The 21,925-nt window shown below is 44.2% G+C and overlaps 1 protein-coding gene across 3 annotated transcripts in view; it reads left to right on the forward strand.

Annotated features, from left to right (window-relative positions):
• Nucleotides 1–21,925, forward strand: part of ADAMTS17 (ADAM metallopeptidase with thrombospondin type 1 motif 17) — a 264,395-nt gene that overhangs the window by 97,814 nt on the left and 144,656 nt on the right. For all 3 annotated transcript variants that reach the window (XM_054042918.1, XM_054042919.1, XM_054042920.1), the window contains exon 9: nt 20,892–21,032. In XM_054042918.1, the coding sequence (XP_053898893.1) occupies nt 20,892–21,032 (141 nt within the window). The remainder of the gene's footprint in view (nt 1–20,891; nt 21,033–21,925) is intronic.

Here is a 21,925-nt window from a genome sequence, read left to right on the forward strand (position 1 = left end):
TTGCCTGTAATACATATCACAAATTAAAAATTTAATATGGAGCCTGGGGACAGGCCAGAGTAAATAGGAGACAGATTGGAATGTTCAGGTATCTCTGCCGGAGTGGACAATAGGCTGGTGTGAGGCCATTTATTTTCCTTAAATGTAGTGGTTTGTGGCTCCAATCAGCACTGAGTGGTTGCTTTGCAGCCAGCCAAAGAACTGTGTAGAGCAGCAAGAGCGTTTCTGGAAATGTCATAATAATGATTTTGGAACCTTTGCTGCGAATCCTCTGAGATTTATCCTAAGATTATGAAATTTAGGATGCGGGCGGTGGAAGCTGGGAAGGCCTTTCTTGAATTAAAAAAAATTTCCTTCCTCATTCTCTGCAGCAGCACAGTTACAGCCTGACCTAAAATACACCAGCTCTCCTGACTTAGGCAGGGGAGTATCATTTATATTCAAAGACTGTTCCACCATCCCGGCCGACTTTAAGCATTAACCCCTTTATTTATAACCGCTCCCACCTGGGCTTGTTTTCCTTTCCTTACCTTACTCTTCTGACTCTCTTCATTGTAATGATAGCAGAAGCAGAGCTTCCTTCATGTATTCCTATAGAGCTGACTTTGAAAATCACAAGCAAGGCACTGACCTACCAGCAGGAGCCCCAAAGCGTTTTATGGGGCTGACAGCAAGATCAATCCAGGGAAAGAAAGATAGGTCTTGCAAATGTTCTTGTTAAAATTCAGTGGCGGCATGAGTTAGTCACACAGCTATCAGGCAAAGACCTCAACACTGACGTGAATTTGTGGCATGATTCTTCCATAGCGATCCCATTGTTATTGTAAAAGTACATGAATTAATTTGCAGAAAGCAATAAAGTAGCTGACTTAGTTATCATTACAGACCAAAAAACATCATCCAAACAACATTAGTAAGGTTGCAAAGTCAAACAACCAAAAGATAGGTAATGCCAGTCCTAAGGTTGCCCGTGCTACCTTAATTCTTTCCTCTTGCGCATCGGTGCTGTGCACTGAAGGAGGCAGGGGTTGTGTGGAAAAGATAGTGTGTGAACATGTAATTAAAGATGATCATACTGCATACATAGAAGGCAGCACAGGCAACTGTAAATATGCATTTCCTGACTTTTGAGTGCTTGACTTTGTAGCCGTAACATTCGTGAGTCCTAATTTTGGAAAAATGCATAGAGAGCACTGGTGCAGCAAAGGAGTTGAGGCTGATGTGAAAAGAGATGCGTTTGGGTAAGTAGAGAAGGGCAGACTTATAGCAGGGCTGTGGAGGGATTCAGTACAGGAAGGGTGTGACATAGTCAAGCTAACATCCAAGTAGAGAGGACTAGGACAATGGACTAGGGTCCAGGAAGCCTCCTCTCTCTCTGATTAAGGATGGTATGTCAGAAAGATTAGAACATAGGTCAGGGAGTCAGAGCATCTGGTTTCTACTCTCAGCTCTGCCATGCACTTGTGTGACATCCTGGCCAAGTTTCATCTCTCCGCCTCAGCTTCCTCATCTGTAAAATGGGGCACATCCAGTTCCCTTCTGATGCCAACTGAAGGCCTTGGGCCTGGTTTTCAAAGGCATCAACAGATCAGGTCCCATCTGCAACAGTTTGTCTCCATTGCTGACCCACCAAGACAGCTGTATCTTTGTAGGCTAATGCAATTAACAAAGCTCAGGTCAATGCTTGTAAGAAGTGGAAATCTAGCATTCTTGGTTGAAGGGGTTCATCTGTGGAACTAAAGTACAAGAGGAGATTAGACAGTTCCAACTCTAAGTGGACTGATTTTCAGAGCATGCTGCAAAACCAGACTGTTTGATAAAACTTTCGTCTCTGCAACCATCTCTTGAAAGAAAAAGAGAACCCACAACACGGGGAAAAAATATAACTGTACTTCTTAGGTTTCACCTACTATTCTCAGGTCCTATCTAGGACATGAACATTGAGTCCTGTTTACATGTGCAGTGCTTAAGTACTATAGGCTTGGGCATTATAGAAAATCCTATGATAGAACACCTGCCTGATCATTCTGGTTGGGGCTCCCTTTATTCATGTTTGTAGAGTGCTCTGGGACCCTTGTATGAAATGTGCTATTGAAGTGCAAATTACTCTTTTAATCCTTTCCTCATTCTGATTTTGATGCCTAGCAAATCCAGTCTCCTTTTAAACACAGTTAATTAAAAAGAGTTTGCAAATTCGATAGTGATTGGAATTTGCAGATTAAGCCAAATACATGCACGACGTGCAGTTAGAAATGGAAATAATAATCATGAAAAGAAAATCTGGAGGTAAAGTGAAGGCATTAGTCTCCCAGCTGGGTCTGCAGTAGTGAGTCTTAGCTCCAGCTGACTTTGATGGGACAGAGGCTCGGCCTCTGGTTGCATTTCAGCAGTGCTAACGGTTATAAGAAGCGCTGGTGGGTATTTGTGTATGTCTTAAGTAGAAGTTAATAACAACACTTCCATCTGAGGACCTCCTGTGAGGCAGGGAAGTAGTATTGTCTCTGGGGGCACTGAAGCACAGAAAAGAAGTAAGTAACTTGTCTTAGGTCACATAATGAGACAGGAGAAGAGCTGGAGTTAGAACTCAGCTCTCCTGACTGTCATGAACTTTAACTACTAGACCATGCTCCTTCCAGTATGTACATTGTGCATGTATGTTTTATGAAGTTATGTAGGAGGAAATAATGACAGGTGAACTTCAAAAAGCTCCAGTGATCAGATAGGCACCAAAATCGTAGTGCTTTCTTCAGACCTGCTGGGGCCTCTCAAACTGTCCGGTAAATCGCATGAGAATGTGAGATGTTCTCCTGTCAATGCCACGAGAGGCACGTTTGCTCTCTGGTATCAGTGAAAGTGCAGGAAATCACAGAAATTCAAGAGGCTGGGAAGAAAAACGTGAAATCATTGTTTTTCAGTCTGCCAAAAGGCTTTGTTAAAGATTTGGGCAGAAGTTCGGCTCAGTCCCATTCCTAGTAAGAAACTGGATCCTGGTTACTAAGTAGATTAAAATGGTCCCTCCCTTGTAATTTTGAGGGGATATTTAAGAGATTTTTGACCATCGATTTATATTGAATTGAGAAGTTGTTGTCACTGGGTTACGTGTTTATGGCCAGAGGCAGGGAAGTATCAGCATATAGGCCATGCTTGAAAAACTTCAGGGCTCACTGTGGGATTTATTTCTTTGCTCCCACTTTTGACTGAACTTCAGTAGAATTAAGAGATGCCCCAAGATGCAAACCTGTGGACACAGATGGAAAATTTCCCAAGGAGGAGAACAGTTCAATTCCAGCATTTCAGTCTGGTCCTAGGGAGAGGGGCTGGCCATGAAGGTAGGAGCTGGATCCAGACTTCATGGACGTTATGGATGTTAGAAGTTATGATTTTGGTTCAAGCCCATCTTCAGTAATAGAGCATGGTAGAGGAGGGTTGTTAGCAAGCAAGGTGTCTTGTGATGTATTTTTTTCTTTTGTAGTTGACCATGATAGACACTGATATCAGTTTGTAGTACTTATGGTAGAAACCCTTCTGAGTGAACCTGGGTAGCACATAGCCCCAGACACATTGTTCACTCCCCACAACCTTTCTTACAAACCCCCATACACCACTGGATGAAGAATGAGACGTAAGATCATGCTTAAAGCTAAGCATGTACTTAAATGTTTTGCTGAAACAAGGCCTTAGACTAGTGGCTAATGCTGTGGTACCTGCCATCTGTGCTCTTAGGGGGGTCCAAACCTGCTTCCAATGATCTCAAGCGTTGTAGGACTGGACCTTAAGGCTGGTTGGAAATACTGGCAGCAGACAGTACCCACCCCAGAGTTGCTCATTTTATTTTCTGACATGTCTGTTGTAAATCTAATGTGGAATGCTTCTCTTGGTTTCAGTTATTCATTATTCGGCCACGGATAATTGCAAGCATGTTTTCACAGTTAAGTTGCCCTTTCAGTTCAGCTCCAAAACAGTCAAAACGAAACACTGGCTATTTCATCATGTATCTTTGTACTTCTGAGTCGGGCCGAACAAGGTCTAATCAGCTGTGAAATAGCCAGTTCTGGTGGTGAAAGAGGGGTCAGCTTTAGCCTGAAAAAGTCATACGTATATGTTACTCCCACTGAGGGATCTGTAGCATAATTGTGTTAGAATTATTGATATACCTAAGTTGTAGCTTGGTGAAGAAGAGGACATTTAAAATGGCTTTCTCAGAAGCAGAACGGCACCTGTTTCAGAAACAGGGAATCAGCAACCAGTGATGAAGTTGAATGTAGGGCTGAAAAGAATAGTGGAGTTTCTGCTAAACGAAGAGGATGTGACTAGAGTTGATCAGGTCAGGGCAGTGATGGAACATCCTAGAACTTCGAGAACCTGACTATTAGGTCATCTGTTACAAACGTACAGAATTGTTCCCTACAGTATATGTGTAATGAGTGCTTTGTCCAGTTGTGTTTTATGTGTCCTGACCAATTGCACGGCAGTGGGAGCAGCATCAAAACCATTGCTGATTGTATTAGGTTCATAATTAATGCTGAAGTGAGACCATCAAAGAGAAGGAGAAGAAGAATACTTTTGAGATTCGGCTGAGTAGAGTTTTTGGAGAAAGGTAGAAATGCTGAGTGAAATTGAATGGGAAAAAGGAAAATGCTTAAAGGGAATGAATGTTTCTGGGCAATATCTAGCAACAAGGGCTTTGAGTGAAAGGAGAAAGGTTGTCTTGGTGGGGCAAGGCCACCATGGGTAACTATCTAGGGTCACAGATCTCCTCAGACCATGGGGTACCTCAGTGAAGTTAAAGCGGTTATTTGGCCTTTACATCTTCAAAGAGCTATGGGTATTAACTCCAGGGGACTCTACAAAGTATAAAACACCAGTTACAGCAGAAGGCAGGAAAAAATGAAAGACGAGAGAAACACAACGTAAGAGGGAAAACGAAGTTCACATTGAATAAAAGATTCTGGCACTAGCGATAAAATGCACCTTAGCTCCTGTTCCCACTCTTCTGAGCCATCCAACCCGCTGCAAAGTCATGGGTCAGTGGAGAGCTCTACAAATAAGATGGAAGATGCAGACTTGGCCACTTTGCACAAGCCTCTCTAATTGGACCAGTTTATTCAATATGTCATTTTATTTTTGAGTCAGCAAATATTCCTCCCTTGAGCATCATTTGAGCTTTGAATTCCTTTGTGTGAGATCCCCCACCCTGCGTGCCGCCCCCCCGTCCCCCCATGATTTGTTAATGTTGTTAAAACCTTTTTTTGCTGCTTCATAATTTTAAAGGACTTCCTGACCTCATCCCCAGGCTCTATGCATGGAGTAACAAGGTATTTTCCAGTGAAGAAACTGAACGGACTATTTTTGGTATTGCATCTTGGCAGTCAAATACTCTTTTTCTCGTCTCCCCCTGCCCCCCGGGGTCTCTATTTTTATTTAGTTACAATCTTTTCCCAGGATATAACCTCACTGAAACGGGGGGGAAGAATATCCATTTTGCATCCGTGGTAAGAGTTTCCACAGTTCTGCTCAGAGCGTTTCCTTAAGCGTGTCTGCAAAGTCCCTAGTGAAATGACATTCTGTCCTGGTCCCAAGAACTTCTTTATTTTAAGCAGCCTGTACAGCTATGCTTCAAGACAGTAGAGTTGCACTGAATAGGCACACAGCAGTGAGTCATTTAGAGACGCCCAGCCAAGAAAATATTAGTTTAATCAACAGCTTTGTGACTTTGCCAACTCTCTCTTTCTTTTTTGAAGACTTATTCTGCTGAGTAAGCCAAGGATACATTAAATAGCCGGCCTGTAATGAGTTGGCAAAGCTTGTATCTGCTTCCTGCTGTGAAAGCTCTGATTTCATACACCATTGGCTTTGCTGGCAATAGCCATCTATGCCCAATGACACAAAACCCTAGGCGCTCTATGAACACTAATTATGCAACCTCCATGGTACACCACTGACACAGGAAATACTAGGTTTGCTAGCACCATTTACCCAGTAAGCATTTGTTTTTGTACAGGGGTAACGGTCTAGCTGATCTATTTACTTTCCCCCTAGCCGTTGGGTTCTGTTATAGACCAGGCTGCTTGCATGGCCACCTGAGGTCTTCTGGTTCCAGGTTAAAATGACGGACATGCCTGGAAGTGTGGTAGTCTATCTGATGAGCAAGCTCACACTTCCGTTTCTTTTAAAGCCTCCCCGAGGTTCATAAATCTGTGACAAGAACTTAATCCAAAGTCCCATGCTGCTTGAAGGAAGCTCTATCCAGTAACAGGGCGGCCGACGGTCTAGTGCAGGGGTCGGCAACGTTCGGCACGCGGCTCGCCAGGGTAAGCACCCTGGTGGGCCGGGCCAGTTTTATTTACCTGCTGACGCGGCAGGTTTGGCCGTTTGTCAATAGAGTTTGAGTCTCTGCTTCCAAGAAAAAAAAAATGAATCCAAGGCTTTGGTTTTGGTCCATCATTAGTTAAAACGAAGAAATTGCTGACCATCATCATCTGTCCTCACTGTCCCTTTCTTACCTGAAGAAGCCTCCCCTCCTTCCAGGTTAACAAATACAGAAATCGATGTAGTCAAGCATATTTGGGCCTCCCCTCCCGGCTCCAGAAACTCACCCTAGGCCCTGATTTCACCCACATTCATAAGCACTTTCCCTCTTTAAAAATGTCAAATGCCCAACCTGTCATAGTATATTTTTCCAAGCCAGCTGCCACTGATTTCAACTCCAGCTTCTACAGACCCCTAGACTGGCATGTTTTTCAGCAGCAGCCTCTCTGCTAGATGCATGCTTATAAAGGTGAGATTGTCTCCAGTAAACAGCTCCGTCATCTCCACAGCAACTACCTGTCAGCCACGACTTACTTCCTGTGTGCTGTGATTTGCCAAACTCACTCCAGGATTAGTTGATGAAAGTGCAAGTTTTGTAAGCTATTGTTTTTGATGTCCATATGAATTATAGAAGTTAGAGTTGGAAAAGACCCCGGGTTAGATTGTTCCCTGCAGAAAGCTTTCCAGTCTAATTTAGGCATGTGTCTTTAAAAGTGAACTGTTGGAAAATGAGTTTTTCTATACAAAATACAACAAATACTTTAAAGCAGGGGCGGGCAAACTTTTTGGCCTGAGGGCCACATCGGGGTTCTGAAACTGTATAGAGGGCCGAGTAGGGAAGGCTGTGACTCCCCAAACAGCCTGATTCCCCGCGCCTCCCCACTTCCTGCACCCTGACTGCCCCCCTCAGAAACCCCAACCCATACAACCCCCCGGCTCCTTGCCCCCTTGCAATGCCCGCTACTAAAGTGCCATGTGAATACCTGTTCTCACGTTCAGGTGACATTGTAAATAAGAAGCTGGCAGCATTATCTCCCATAAATGTAAACAAAATTGTTTGTCTTCGTGATTGGCTGAACAAGAAATAGGACTGAGTGGACTTGTAGGCTCTAATGTTTTACATTGTTTTGTTTTTGAGTGCAGTTACATAAACAAAAAGTCTACATTTGTAAGTTGCACTTCCACGATAAAGAGGTTGCACTACAATATTTGTATGAGATAAATTTAAAAATACTATTTCTTTTGTTTCTCATTTTTATAGTGCAAATATTTGTAATAATATAAATAAATATATATATATAAATATAAAGTGAGCACTGTACACTTTGTATTCTGTGTTGTAATTGAAATCAATACATTTGAAAATGTAGGAAAACATCCAAAAATATTTAATAAATTTCAATTGGTATTCTGTTTTTTAACAGTGCGATTAAAACTGCGATTAATTTTTGAGTTAATCGCTTGAGTTAACTGCGATTAATCGACAGCCCTACCTGAAATCCTTACTCCGTTTACTGAAACAGCCTTACTCCACTTCGTTTTGCAACATCGTGATCAGAAACACATTCACCATTTATTGAAAAATACACCTGTACCGTATCCAGAAAGCTGTCATCAGCTAAATGACATGCAAACCTCACTCCTCAGCTGAAGGCTCTCTAAGAGGTATCTGGTTCTGAAGATAACAGACCTTTTTTGTTTCACTGTAATTTGTCTTCATAGTAAGATGTTCAAGCCAAAGGTTTTTTTTGAAGCAGAGGTATTTCTTTTCAAGTTGCTTATTACTTTTTTCATATAGAATTTCTAGACAATATTAAAAGCAAATTTGGATTCATTAGCTCTGAGGTTTATAGGCAAAAAGACACCCCACACCCGAAGAATTCCATTTGTGGATTGGTCTGAACACACCATTTCCAAACTGCTTTGATACCAAGCCATAGTCTGCAGTGTTTCTGTTTGATATCAAGTCTCTCCATGCAGAACAAGCAAAGGAGACTGGGTGATGACGCTCTGCGCTGAGCTTTTAAAATAGTTTCTGAGCAGCCAAATGACTCCAGGATTATAAATTATTTTCCCCAGCTGCTCCAGTACGGACAGTCCCAAGAAAATAAGGAGCTGGGAGGCAGAAGGAGCAATTGCTAGGAACGAAGTGCCCTTAAGGAGAGGGAGTGAGACTGATCCATACAGAAAGTGGCTGTGATGTGGATGTAATTGAAACTTTCACACTGTCCTTGCAGATATCTCCAGCTGAAGCAGTTTTGCTCCTGGAGACTGGGCCTGCAGTATGTTTGGTGGATTATAACTAGACCTAGCAGAATGTGGCAGCGCACACCTGGCAGACAAGCTCTTTCGGATTGAAAAAATACATATTCTGCACGCTTGTAAGCAAAAAAAGGGGGGGGCGCGGTGTGGGGTGCGGCGAGAGAGCTTGCTTACGTTTGGTTTGGGCCAGCGCAATCAGCTTTCATCTTGGTGGGTCAGTGTAAGAAATGCATCCAGTGTGGACATCCTCTTTCCTTGTGCTGAGTCAGCAGCCCTTCGTGATGGACAGCCAGCCCTAGGAATGCCGGGAAGAGTGAAAGAAATGGCCTAAAAGTGGCTTGCCATGTAGTATCTGTGCTGGCATCTGAAGAAGCCTCCACGTGCTTCCTCAGCTATACAGGCATACATGGTAAATGCCAGTGGTTCTCAACCAGGGGTCTGGGGCCCCCTGGGGGGCCACGAGCAGGTTTCAGGGAGGCCGCCAAGCAGGGCCAGTGTTAGACTTGGTAGGCCCAGGGCAGAAAGCCGAAGTCTGCGTGGAGGTAAAGCGTGGGGCCCTGAGCTCTGCCACCTGGGGCTGAAGCAGAAGCCTGAGCAACTTAGCTTCACGGTGCCCCCTGTGGCATGGGGCCCTGAGCAATTGCCCCCTTGCTTCCCCTTAACACTGGCCCTGGCTTTTAGATGCAGAAGACCAGTTATTGTGGCACCGGTGGGCTGTGAAATTTTTACAACATGTTGGGGGGTGGGGCTCAGAAAGAAAAAGGTTGAGAACCCCTGGTTTATACCAAGCTGAGGACAATTTAACATAAAAGGGGACATAGAGCATGTGTCCAGTGCCTCTCAAGCACTTCTCTGACTCTTCATCTGCAGGGGCTGTTCCACTCGTTACCCACAATTATTCATTCCTCTTTCTCCTCGGATTCTCGTTGTCTCCCCATGTCCATCTCCACACTTGCAGAATTGTCCCAGGATAGAACGCATCCAGCATTCCTGACTCCTGCTTCTCTCTCTCGGTGTTGGGAGCATAACATTTATTTCTCTGTTGTGCGTAGTTGGAAAATATATTGGCACCGCTCTCCCCTCTGTGAGCACTTCCCTTGTTAACAGGTTTGGTGTTGCATGGCCTTGTCTGGACTTCACCCTCAGAAGTGACTTGGCTGATTAGAGGCATCCATGGGACTCGTTATGGGGCTTTTTAAAACAAGTTCCCTGGTATATCTATACCCATAGAGCTTCCCCCAAGGCTGATAGCATCTGGGCCATCCAGCTGACGCTTGCTGAATCCTTGGCTTTGCACTTTCTGGTGGAGCAAACATTGCAGTTTCAGCTTTTCCAAATCTGAATCAGCCTCATTCTCACCCACGTTGGGCCATTCCAGGATATCGAACGCGTAGCAGACATGCTGTAATCTTTGCTCTAGTCCCTCTAACTCCCGCAATGCTATCTGGGTGCTTTCTGCAGACAGGACTGTGATTGGTTCACAACAGTCCTGCCCGTCATAGCAACTTACGTCTCCTCCTACCAACCCACTAGTGCTCTGGTCCGTTCCCACTCACTGTGCACTGTCCGTCATTGAAATCTCTCCTGTGAAGGGGTCGGAAATTGGCAGGAGTTTAGTGACACCACAGGTTGCAATCGGTCACTGCTGCCCCAGCTTGACTTGAGTGAAAGAGAAAGCTATGTCAGGGGGCGATAACTGTTTCTTGTTGGTGATGGGGGGAGGAGAGCTTTGCATTGGGTAACAGCTTCCCAGAAGATGTTATCTTAGTCACTAAGGCTTGGTCTACACTACCCCCCCCAATTCGAACTAAGGTACGCAACTTCAGCTACGTGAATAACGTAGCTGAAGTCGAAGTACCTTAGTTCGAACTTACCTCGGTCCACACGCGGCAGGCAGGCTCCCCCGTCGACTCCGCGGTACTCCTCTCGCCGAGCTGGAGTACCGCAGTCGACGGCGAGCACTTCCGGGTTCGACTTATCGCGTCCAGACTAGACGCGATAAGTCGAACCCAGAACTTCGATTTCCAGCCGTCGAACTACCTGGTAAGTGTAGCCAAGGCCTAAGGTAGTGTATAGAGTCTCTTGCTAGTCCTGTGTTTGGCTGTGCACCTCCCGGTACATCCACACCTGAGCCATGATCATGACCAGAGCCTTATGAACTATAGACAACATCTGCTAAAGAGACAGCTGTCCTGGGGTTTGCTGAGCTAGGAGCTGCTCTTGCAAACATCACAATTAGTATATTATTTATTTTTCTCTTTATAAAATCTACAAAATCCAGCCACTGAAACAATCCATTCATATTAATGTTCTCGGTACAGCCAGCTGGGTATGAAAATTGCATAACAAAGATCTGCTGCTTCTTCCCTGCAGGCAGGTAATAAACCTCACGGCAAAGGCAATGGGAATGTATAGTATCTGAGAGAATGGCTAGTATGGATACTATGCAGAGAAGAGTCCCACAGAGCAGGAGGCAGACGTGCCTGGGCCACGAATCTATATGCTGCATGAGGTACCCGCTGCATTGCCAGCAATAGACAGTGGGCTGGAGTGGAAAGCTGATTAATCCTTGTTGGTGTGAAAGTTTGAAATTGTTTTTTTATAAACCGTGTAGGTCCAGATTCCAGCCTATCCTTGCTTTGTGGTCAGTGAAGGGGAAAAAAGGCCCCAGTTGGCAAGTCCTCTCCTCAACTCCGGGAGAGGGCGTGCATCGCTCCATCTCTGGTATTTTGAAAGCATCCATTGTCCCCATAGGCAGGTGTGTAGCCACTGTGTGGTTGTCGAGCTCTTCACCTTTCCAGGAGGAAATCCATTATTCCACCTCTGCCCTAAACGGCGTTGGAAGGGGCTGAGAAGAGGCATGTTCTCCCTAGATGAATTGGGTAAGGGTAGTTGGAAGCAGCATAGTAGCATGAGAGGTCACCCTGATGGTGGTGTTCTGGTGGTACTGGAAATGAAAGAGGTCCAGGAAATTTAGATGCCGAAGGGGTCCTTGGAGGAAAAAAGTTTGGGAGCCACTGGCTTAGATTGTCAGAAAGGAGGAGAGTTTCCCTTCAGTGAAGAGTTTCTTCCTGCAAACATAACTGTTCACAAAGGTCAGGTGGACTTTAGCTGTCCATAGCACTCTTCTGCTGGGCTACCCGTTACTATGTTCCTGGCAGCTGACTTTCACTTTCACACTGCTGCTTACCTGCTACCCTGGCTAGTTCTTAGGAGAGCCTCCTCGTGGGAAAAGATCCCAAACTCAGTGCATGTCCATTCTTCAGAGAGCTTGCAACTTGCTTCTGCTGCATCTAGATTCATAAGCATTCCACTGAAATTACATATTGTAAGTGCTTGTAGGAGCTTCCTCAACCATGCCCCGAGGTTTGCGGGTACCGGAGGCACTGCCCACCCTGCTGTGGATTGGCTGCCTTGCCAAAAAGACAAGGATTTATCATCTGAGACTGATGCTATAGTGGGGATCACATGAGCCAATGTCCACTGAAGAAATGGACAGCAGTTAAGACACCAGATAGCGTTGCTGGGGAGAAGATCACAAGATGTTTCATCCTGTTCTTTAGGACCCCTGATCCAAACCCTATTGAAGTAAATGGAAAGACTGTCATTGACTTTAGTAGGATTTGGATCAGGCTCTAGCAGAGAGACCCAGGACTGGAAGAGCAGGGGGTATTTTTGGCAACTCTGTAGAGTGCCTACCAAGCCTGGCCCCAGTGATTGCTATATCAGGCTTTTGCATCACAAGTTGTACATGCTGCCTTCCAGCTTCCATGTCAAAAGACCTCATTCTTTTGAAATGAAAAACCTATAATAAAGGGCAGGATCTGTCATGCAGCTGAATAAACCATGGCTTTCCATGCTGCAATTCACCATAGGCATGTGTGTTCTCACTCTCTGTTGCTGACTTCTTGGCTGTTTGATGAGTAGATAACCATATAAAATGTCTGGTTACTTCATTATTGCAGAGTGACGTAAACTTGGTTAGGAAAACAAGCATCAGTAGTCATGGCTCCCTTAAGATGGTGTCTCTCTGAGTAAAAAAAAAAAAAACAAAAGCTCGACCACCTCTCTTGAAGACCTTGGTCCCAGATCCCATACATACAAAATGGCTCTTTTCTGCTAATTAATAAGGTTTAAATAGGCGTCAGTTCCCTCCAGCTTCCCCAAGGCACCTCCTGACAGGTTCCATTGATGAGTTAAGTGCCTGTATTTAGGTGTAAGAAACAAGAGGTGAAAACCTTTTAATTAATTCAATGGTCTGAACAGTTGCTTTTCTTGCAAGCAGGTTGCTCGTGTTCTTCCATTAACTCCATCCCCGCTCCACTAACTCGGTATGCTGTCCCTAGATTTTTTCCCCTTCCACCTGACTCTCACTTGGACTCTCTTCTTGCCATTCTAGCTGTTTCTGCTTCTCATTGATTACTTTGTGGGTGCATCCTTTTCCTGAGCCATAACGTGTCCCCATCTTGCACTGCCTTCCCCAGCTCCTATTATTCTTCCAGGCCTAACAAGCTGCCCCTAGCCAGCATCTGCCTCTGCCATGTCTTTATTCTAACCCAGTTGGGAGTCTTGTAACTTGCCAGATTTCAGAATTTTATAGTGAAATGTTAAACATATTGAACCTGGTTCAGAAGTCATAATTTTTCCTGTGCTATAGCTTCAGTTTCAAACACTAATACAAATTCCTAAAATTGAATAGACTTGGGACCGGACAGCTCAGAGCTTGATAATGGGATGTAGTTTCCCGCTTCTAGATTGCTGGTTCAAATCCAGCTCAAGTCAGTACAGGCTGAGAATTGTTGCCATCTCTCCTGTTTGGTGATTAAATTGAGTGTGATGATCCTGGCTCAGATCCCAGTGAACAGGCATGCACATCACAAAACACATCACCACAACTGGCACCTTTATGGGCAAGAGAGAGACCAAGGATTGGTTGGGCTATGGAGACGGATCTCCTTTCTTACCCTAGTGATGACCACTCCACGTTGAGAAGCAGTGTGTGGGGGGGAAGCTTTGCTCTGCAATTGCTCATGTTGTACGCTTCCTATGGATAAGTAGAGGGTTTCATTCCCGATGCTTTCCATCTGGCACTGCTCCCCTCTTACCCCACTCACACGCTGAAATAGACATGGAGATACACTACAGTCTCCCCTGTGTGTTCTGTGGTGGTGGTAAACCTCAGGTCCCCAAGGCATCATTGATTTGCAGCAATATAGTCCAACCCAGGACCTCCCCAGAAATCTCATGGGATAACATGACGACTGTGGTTAACATCAGGTACTCAGTGTGAGGTTATTGCCACCTGGGTCTTGGGGTTTTCTGGAGGAAGGGCTTGGAGATCCTCAGTTTTGTGCAACTTGCAGTACTGCACACAGCTCTTGGCACTCTGCTGCGATCTTGAAGATAAAACCCTTGTGTTATAAAATGTAGGGAGACAAATGATGATCAGTCGAGAATCCATGGCGGAGCCAGCTTTGCAACCGGAGGCAACGGGTTATTGGGTGCTCCCCCACACCAGCCTGACGCTCCTGGAGCCCCTGCCTCGCCCACCCCATGAGCCGAACTCTCCCAGAACCCCCTACCCCACCCTCTCTTCTTACCTGACCTTCCCTGGGGGCGAGCCCTCAGCCCTTGGGTGGTTGGTCTGCCTCACTTCCCAGATCCAGCTGGTTTCTGGAGCTGAGAGGAGCTGCCAACCTGGTCTTGGCAGTTGCTTCCAGCAGTGGGAGCAAAAGGGGAGGAATATCACAATCTGATTCCATTGTTAGTAGTTTGGTGACCTCTTGGGGCCCTGTTTCATTGTCCTTTTTAGACAAAGAGAAATCTGAGGCGAATGTCCTTAATGCAAGAAGTTAAGTGAGTATAAGGCAGAGATTTAATAAATGAATAGGAAGACGGCTGGCTAGTCTCGAGTGTTGTTTATTTCTAAACCTAACCAAGATGTAGCTGACCCTAATTTATTTGCCTACAAATGGAAGGATTCGGTTTTGCATGGAGACGACATGAAGAAGCTCTGACTAGCACCTAGTTGAAGCCCTTGTTTGAAGCTGACAGTGTGTGGAAGTTCCTGGTGTTTGCCCCAACTAATTTTTCCAGCCTTCCCTTGGTCACAGCTTCCCACTTAGCCCCCACCCCCCATCAAAAACTTGAACTTGCTGACAGTACATTTCTATCGTTTTTTCATTTCTCCACCCTTGCCATGTCAGAGAGGAATGAGTGGAAATAATCATAGGGAGTTCTCAAATAGCCTATTATCAACTGCAAAGTTACAGCTGTTCAAAAACACGTAAACCATCACTTATGTTAGTTCCTCCCACTGACCCCCCAGCATTATTTTAAGTCTCAGATTCCATGCTTTTAATAGGAAACCTATTGAGAGCCAGAGTGGTTCTGGTGAGCACTTGTGTGCACGCTCTTAAGAACTTTAGGGTCTGATCCAAACCCTGTTGAAGTCAGTGGGAGCCTTTCCACTGGCTTTGATGGATTTTGGCTCAGGTTTTTAAAGAATAACAGGAATCTTTGGAAAATGCACCAGGGACAAACAAGATGTGCAGTTGAGCTCTATTAACTGTCTAGAGTGGAATGTCGACGAGTGACTCGAATAAAACAAGTGCATTTGTTTAGTATTGCTACGGGGAAAACAAACTCACATTAATCACACTTAGAGAAATGTGGTTACATGATGGGTCGGTGGAAGAGGCCAGGCATAGAACTTTGGAGTCCTGCCTCGCACTCCTCTGCTCTGACCACTTGCACAACACTTCACCATCGACTGTAGTATGTAGCACACAATACGGTGTAGACTTTTGAGAGGTGTTGGTTTTGCAATAGGATGGAAAATTACATGTGTCTTTAATTCCTAGTTCCGTTACTTTTAACACGTGGTTCTGCAGAGCAAATGACTGTAAAATAGACAAGTTGAAATTTTGTGATTCCCGATGAAATTTGCTCAGTTATCATTTTTGATAATTGCCCGTCCTGGGATCTAAAGGTCAAGATGCTTCTTTCTGGGCTCATGCATCCTCGCCAGCAATAATTATTCTGTAGGCCAAACTCTGCTACCTGGTGCAACCCTATTGTCTCCTTATTGGTGTCCTAGAGAACCTAGAGGCCCCGTTCAGAATCAGCAGGGCCGGCTCCAGGCACCAGCTTGCCAAGCAGGTGCTTGGGGCGGCCACTCTGGAGAGGGGCGGCACGTCCAGCTACTCGGCGGCAATTCGGCGGACGGTCCCTCACTCCCGCTCTGAGCGAAGGACCTCCCGCCGAATTGCCGCTGCAGATCACGATCGCAGCTTTTTTTTTTTTTTTTTTTTTTCCCCCCGCTTGGGGCGGCAAAAACCGTGGAGCCGGTCCTGAGAATCAGCCCCCCATTGTGCTGCACTCTGAGCAAACCCAAGAGCTAGGACATGTGTAACTGAAGGCCGAATTTCGCTCTGTATTTAGAACTTGGTTAAGCAATTGTTTGCTGATGCATGAGCCAGAATTGAATCTAGCTCACTCTCACAAAGCTGTGCTGGTTCTGCAGTGCTAACAAGAATAATATGTAGCAAATGTTTACTTTTGGTGATAAATTAGCTAGATGTGACTCTGAGTACACACAAGGGGCAGAGCTGTTGAGTAATACGGTGCCATTTTAGTAGTCACTTTTCATACTGAAACCACATTTATTATCTCTGTTTTAAAGGGGTTTCTGTTCATTTAAAAGTAGAACCCCCTCTGCAAAATATTTCCGTGGCCCAATTAACTCCTTCTAATTCCCTGTGAAGTCTGAATAGCAGGTAAGATTAGTTGCTTACAAAGAAAATGCAAAATACCGAGTCAGCACTTGCACTCCTGATTAGTTATGAACATACAGAGCTTCCCCCTCTTCTCCCCCCCCCCCAATTTATTTCTGTTAAAAAGAAAGTAGAGCTAGTCATTAGTGAAAAGAACCAGCATGGCATTATATTTACTACGTGTTTAGGAATAGCTCTTCCCTTTGATGTACTTGGGAACGCTTGAACTAGTGTGTGAGCATGTGGGGTATGCCTTAGTACTTTAGGTCATTTAATCTGTTCCTCAAGTGAGTCGTAAGGTAGAGTAACTGCTGGGAAAAGTTTCCCAGTGCCAATTAAAACAGTCTCCAAAGGTGTCGTGGACTTGTATTCTCCTAGCAAACCAGCGCTGAAAGGCTAGAAGCAGTTGCTTTGGAGCCATGAGGCCAGATCCCGAGCGGGTGTAAATCACCCTAGCGCGACTGACTTCAATGGAGCTCCATCGATTTACACCAGCTGAGGATCTAGCCCTTTGTGCCTAGAACTTGCTAAACAGCTGCTGTTTTAAAATCCATGATTTCTCCATAAATATGTCAATTTCAAATAAATAAATTCCAGAAAATATATGCAAAAAACCCCAAACTTTAACGCGATCTTGGTTTTGAATTGTTCTGTATGGGGATTTTACATATACACTGCAGAACCGAAGCTGAAATGAATGAATTTAGCCTCTACAATTCCCTCAGAGAAACTTCCCAAAAGCAATCAGTTTTTTTAAAATACATTAATAATAAAATCAAAGACGGGAATGTCCTAATTAGTGACTGCTACTCATGTTTTCTGCCAAAGAAACGATCCCATTTTCAACATATGCTAAGAATAAATAAATACAAATTAATGAGAGAGCTAAAATATATCTTGGCTAAATGGCTTCAGGTGAAACCTGGTTCTTCATACATTGTAGCGAAAAGCTGACCACATCCTGGCTTAGGCAAAGTGTTGTCGGGAAAACAGGCTTTAGTAAACAAACGTGTCTGCCTTGATTGAAACAACCTATTAGCTCCCAGGATATCAGTTTAAAGGATTGCTTGTGCTACCGTATGTTTTGCTATTTCAGGGCCAGATTTTCACTTGTAAATGATGGTCCACGCTGGAGAGTTTGAGGACGAAGCCAGTGCAGAGGGAGGCCCCAGGAGGGATTCTTAATCAGAATCCCTCCCGGGGAGCTTCCAGTTGTGCCACCTATGATAGAGTCATACTGTCTCCCTTCTCAGGGCACCCAGCCACTCTGGACAGTGCAGTGGTGGGCAGAGGTTATCCCCACCCCCTTCCAGGTTGCTGGCCTCTACAGAGGCACCAGTAGGAACCAGTTCCTGCACTCACCTAGGCTTGGCCGAGACTCACTTGACCCAGACTCAACGGCTCAAGTGTAGGGAAGGTCTTTCACACACACACAAAGTCCCCTACAGGGTTGGGCACTGTGGAGCCCTGGATTTGATTTGGCACAATATCTTGGGTACAGTTGCATGAGAACCGTTTAGAGAGGGACCCTTATCTCTCTAATACGCTGCCAAAACGGGCATTCCTCTCTCTTTGCAGCCATGTTGCATGGTATACGCCACTCTAAATTGTCCTATTTATTCCTATTCCTTTCCAATAAGCTAGCAATGATGGACCTTTTGCCTTTGTGGCAATTCAGTGATTTAGCAGACTTTACCCAGGTGAATGGAACTCTGAAAGGGCCAGATTCTAATCTCAGATAAGCAGTACATGTATCAGTGTGTTTTAGACCAGTGGTTCTCAACCTTTCTGGGAACTTTCGCTTAGCCTCATGCAGTCAGGCTATGATTAGGAGGTGGCTTGGAAAGCAGATTGGGCTAAACAAGACTTAAAAAATAAGTGCTTTGTGACGGATCCGACATGGAAGGTTCCTGGGTTTGACCTTCCATGGTCACCTTGGTCAACTCTGAACCGAATCCAAACCCGAACCTACCACGATAGATGCAGACATCTAACGTACAAATGGAAAATCAAGGAGTCCCTGGCATGCGGCTCCCTACGACAGACCATCAAACATATCCCCACCTACTGCCCAATTTATAAATATGAAGGAGGCATCACTGCAATAAATTCTGCTACTCCTGATGGAACCATCTGGCTCTATCAACATCAGGTGAAATTGTAGTTGCTGCTCTACACCAGCCATACAAAAGAAAGAAGATTCTTGCTCTATGAAAATATACTGGGAATGTATTGACTTGACTTGTGACCCAGATGGGCCAAAGAATGAAGGCAAACATTCAGCTTACTTTTCTAAGTCAATATTGCGGAAGATCGCCATGTCTCTGTGGGGCTAAAGTCACTTTTCCTATGTTATTTACTTGTTTCTTTTATCACATTAAAATCTTCCTTTCTCATTTCCTAAGACTGCAGGTTTTGTAGGGGACAAGTTGCAATAGAAGAATACTGCTGGCTCTGCCCTCAAAGTTTGTGTTAAGATGTATTTGTATTTATTTGTTTGTAGAGGTAACATGGATAAACCATCTTGGGTGAAATCCTGACTTCCATTGAAGTCAGTCGCAAAACCTCCCTTGAGTTCAGTGAGGCACGGCTTTCACCCTCTGTTTCTGAAGTTAGAGTTGCTACTAGATTGTTAAATGATTGGTGCGTGTCAAACAATGTGCTTGACATTAACATTTTTCCTGTGTTCGAAACCTACAAAGGTTAAAAAACATGCATAACCATGAGCTTCTGATTCTAAAAATTATGCTAAGTGTAACATTGTTAGAAATAATAACATCCCTGGAGATAAACCTAAAATAATAGACTCAGCCGTGTAATTTTCACTTTAAGCTAAAAATAGCCTAAATGGTGGTTTAATCTAAGCCATAATTATCAAACTGCTGAAGCTGGTTTCGGTTAATCAGAACTGGAAATTTATGCTGCATTTAGGTTTTGAATATTTGAATCCCAAAACTGCAGAGAAGCAAAGGCAGGGGAATGAGAACTGAATATAAAAACAAATAGGCAACTCTGATTTGTAGAGTAATGTTGCATATTGGGAGTCCAACATCATGATCGGAAACAATGGCCATCTTGCTGTGTCCAGCAAGCTTATACAATAAGATGCACTTCTCCTAAGGAATAAACTGATAATCATCTGAGATTTCAGTTATCAACTTGCAGTTGCCAATTCTGAACCTAATGCTGATGACTGCCACTTTGCCAGCTGAGTGACACTTGTTTGCAAAAATCAAGAGGCACCGTTTACAAAAATCCGTAAACCAATTCTCATCCCATTTTAAGATGGGTTTAGAAACCAAAGGAAGGACATTAAGATTTTAAAATGTTACTTATCAAATCTTATCAAAACAGGCTGGAACTTGTTCTCTCTCCCACACTGGTTGGTAACATGGTCTAGTAGTTTGAGGATGGGATTGGAAATCAGGATTTCTGGTGTCTGCACATGGTTGTGCCACTGTCTTGTTGTGTGAACTTGAACTAGTCACTGATCCTCTCTTTTGCTTGAGTTTTTCCTCTTGTAAAACACTGTTAATAATACATGGCCTCACAGGTGCATGGTGGGGGGAAAGTTTTTGTGAAGCCCTTTTGAGATCCTCAGGTGAGCGATAGTTTAATTTCTCAGTTGTGGGTGTAAATATGTGTAAATGCACTACCATGGGCCAAATGCTGTTCACATTTACCTTGGGTTGGGGCAGGGATTGTGTCTTTGTATGCGTTTGTACAGCACTTAGCAAAATGGGGCCCTGATTCTGGGGGGAGGGGGGGTTTCCAGGGGCTACTGAAATAGAGATATTTAATAATACTGTAAATTTGGAGTAACCCCTTTTATGTCAGTGGAGTTACTCCAGATTTGCACTGGCACAAGAGCAGAATTTGGTTCCATGTTTAGTAATAATTGTACTTCGGTATTTGTTGACCTTACTCAACATGGTTTTAGTTAACCTCATTCACTAGTTCTGGGCAAGTAATACAAAGTTTTCCACAAATACTCCCTTTGATATTCTGGGCTTCAGCCAGGCGACATCCTTTCTGAGCGTTTGTTTTCTGTGAACCCTTGAATGACTGAGTTTTACGGGGAAGCACATTTCAGGTTGCATGACCATTCCCAGAAATCACTTTTTGCATCCGTGTGTGTAAGAATTCAGCCAGATGTACTTATGGGTTCATCTAATCAGGGAACAGAAGCAGTTCCATATAACTTCTCAGCGCTTTCTCTCCACTAAAAATCACTGTTGGAATTTAGAATATTTCCAGCAGACCCCATAGTGAAGTGTTTGCCATCAATCCATGGAGCAAATCCATTTTTTAAAAAAATTTGCAACTAAAATAGGTAAATTCAAGGAATTTGTGATCCGCTTATAACCTAGAAGGTAAATTAGTTGGATAAATTATTAATCGTGCATGATTTGATCAGTTCTACTTTCCACTGTGTTCCCCATAAGATAATTAGAGTGTCATTACAGGTGCAATGGGAAATGACAAACCCGCAGAATGGCTTTATCTATGTGGTTTTGTTTTTGTTTTTTGTTTTTAACCAAACAGCATGGGGATGAGCCATGACGATGATCATTTGTCCTGCGCAGGAAGATCTCACATAATGTCTGGAGAATGGGTGAAGGGCAGGAACCCTAGTGACCTTTCTTGGTCTTCCTGCAGCCGTGACGACCTTGAAAACTTCCTAAAGTAAGAACGTGATGAACAGCGAAAACCCTGTATCTCAAAGAACTGGGATCGTATTTGAAATTCAAATACAAAGTCAGGGGAGGGCGGTGTACAATCACTGTATGGAAGGTTGAATCTGTCTCCTTTGTAGTAACCTTGTACCTGGAGCGTGCAGAGAATACTGGCAGAGATGCAGCAAACTCATCTTCCCCAAATTTCAGCACACTGATAGCTTCTTGAAAAGAATCCCAGTTCACTTCCACTTTAGGAATGAGTCCTGTAATGACAGGACTCTGTTAGGTTGTACAGGAGGAAATGCCCTTAAAAAAAACAACCCACCCTATTTGACAGGTTCTGCCAGCCTGCCCTGCTAGAACAATTCATTTTACGGAAGCCAGAGAGAACTCCTTTCCCGGGGAGTTAATTCTGTGTCATTCTCTCCTCTCTACGTGAGCATTAACCTAAACAGTTCACTGTGAATGCCTTTTCTGCAGCATCCAGTGTTTTTAGTTTATCCTTTTTAGCAATTCAGAAAGAATTCTAAGGCAAGCTGATTACCAGCTCATAGATCATTATTCACCGGAACAAACACCAGAGTGTGCTGGATCTACTTGACTATCAGAGATGCAGCCTCCGTACTGAGCAATGAGTTTAGCAGTGATCAGAGGAAGAGGGAGAGGGGCAAAAAAAGAGGTTAAAGTGTCTATCCAGAAAATGAGAGCTCCAGTAATGTTGTGTTAAAGGGACACTGTCAAGATAAAAAACAAGGGTCTGATTCTGAACTCTGAGTCTGTCAGCCTGTTAGTTCCTAAACTACTTGGTAGTGACCCTCATATACATGGCCTAGTATCTTTCCTCCTTTCCATTAGTTTTAAAAAAACCTTCCAAGATGCTATTGGTCACAGTTTCAGGGT

The sequence above is a fragment of the Malaclemys terrapin genome, chromosome 10, assembly GCF_027887155.1.
Source record: "Malaclemys terrapin pileata isolate rMalTer1 chromosome 10, rMalTer1.hap1, whole genome shotgun sequence".
In the NCBI taxonomy this organism is placed as follows: Eukaryota; Metazoa; Chordata; order Testudines; family Emydidae; genus Malaclemys; species Malaclemys terrapin.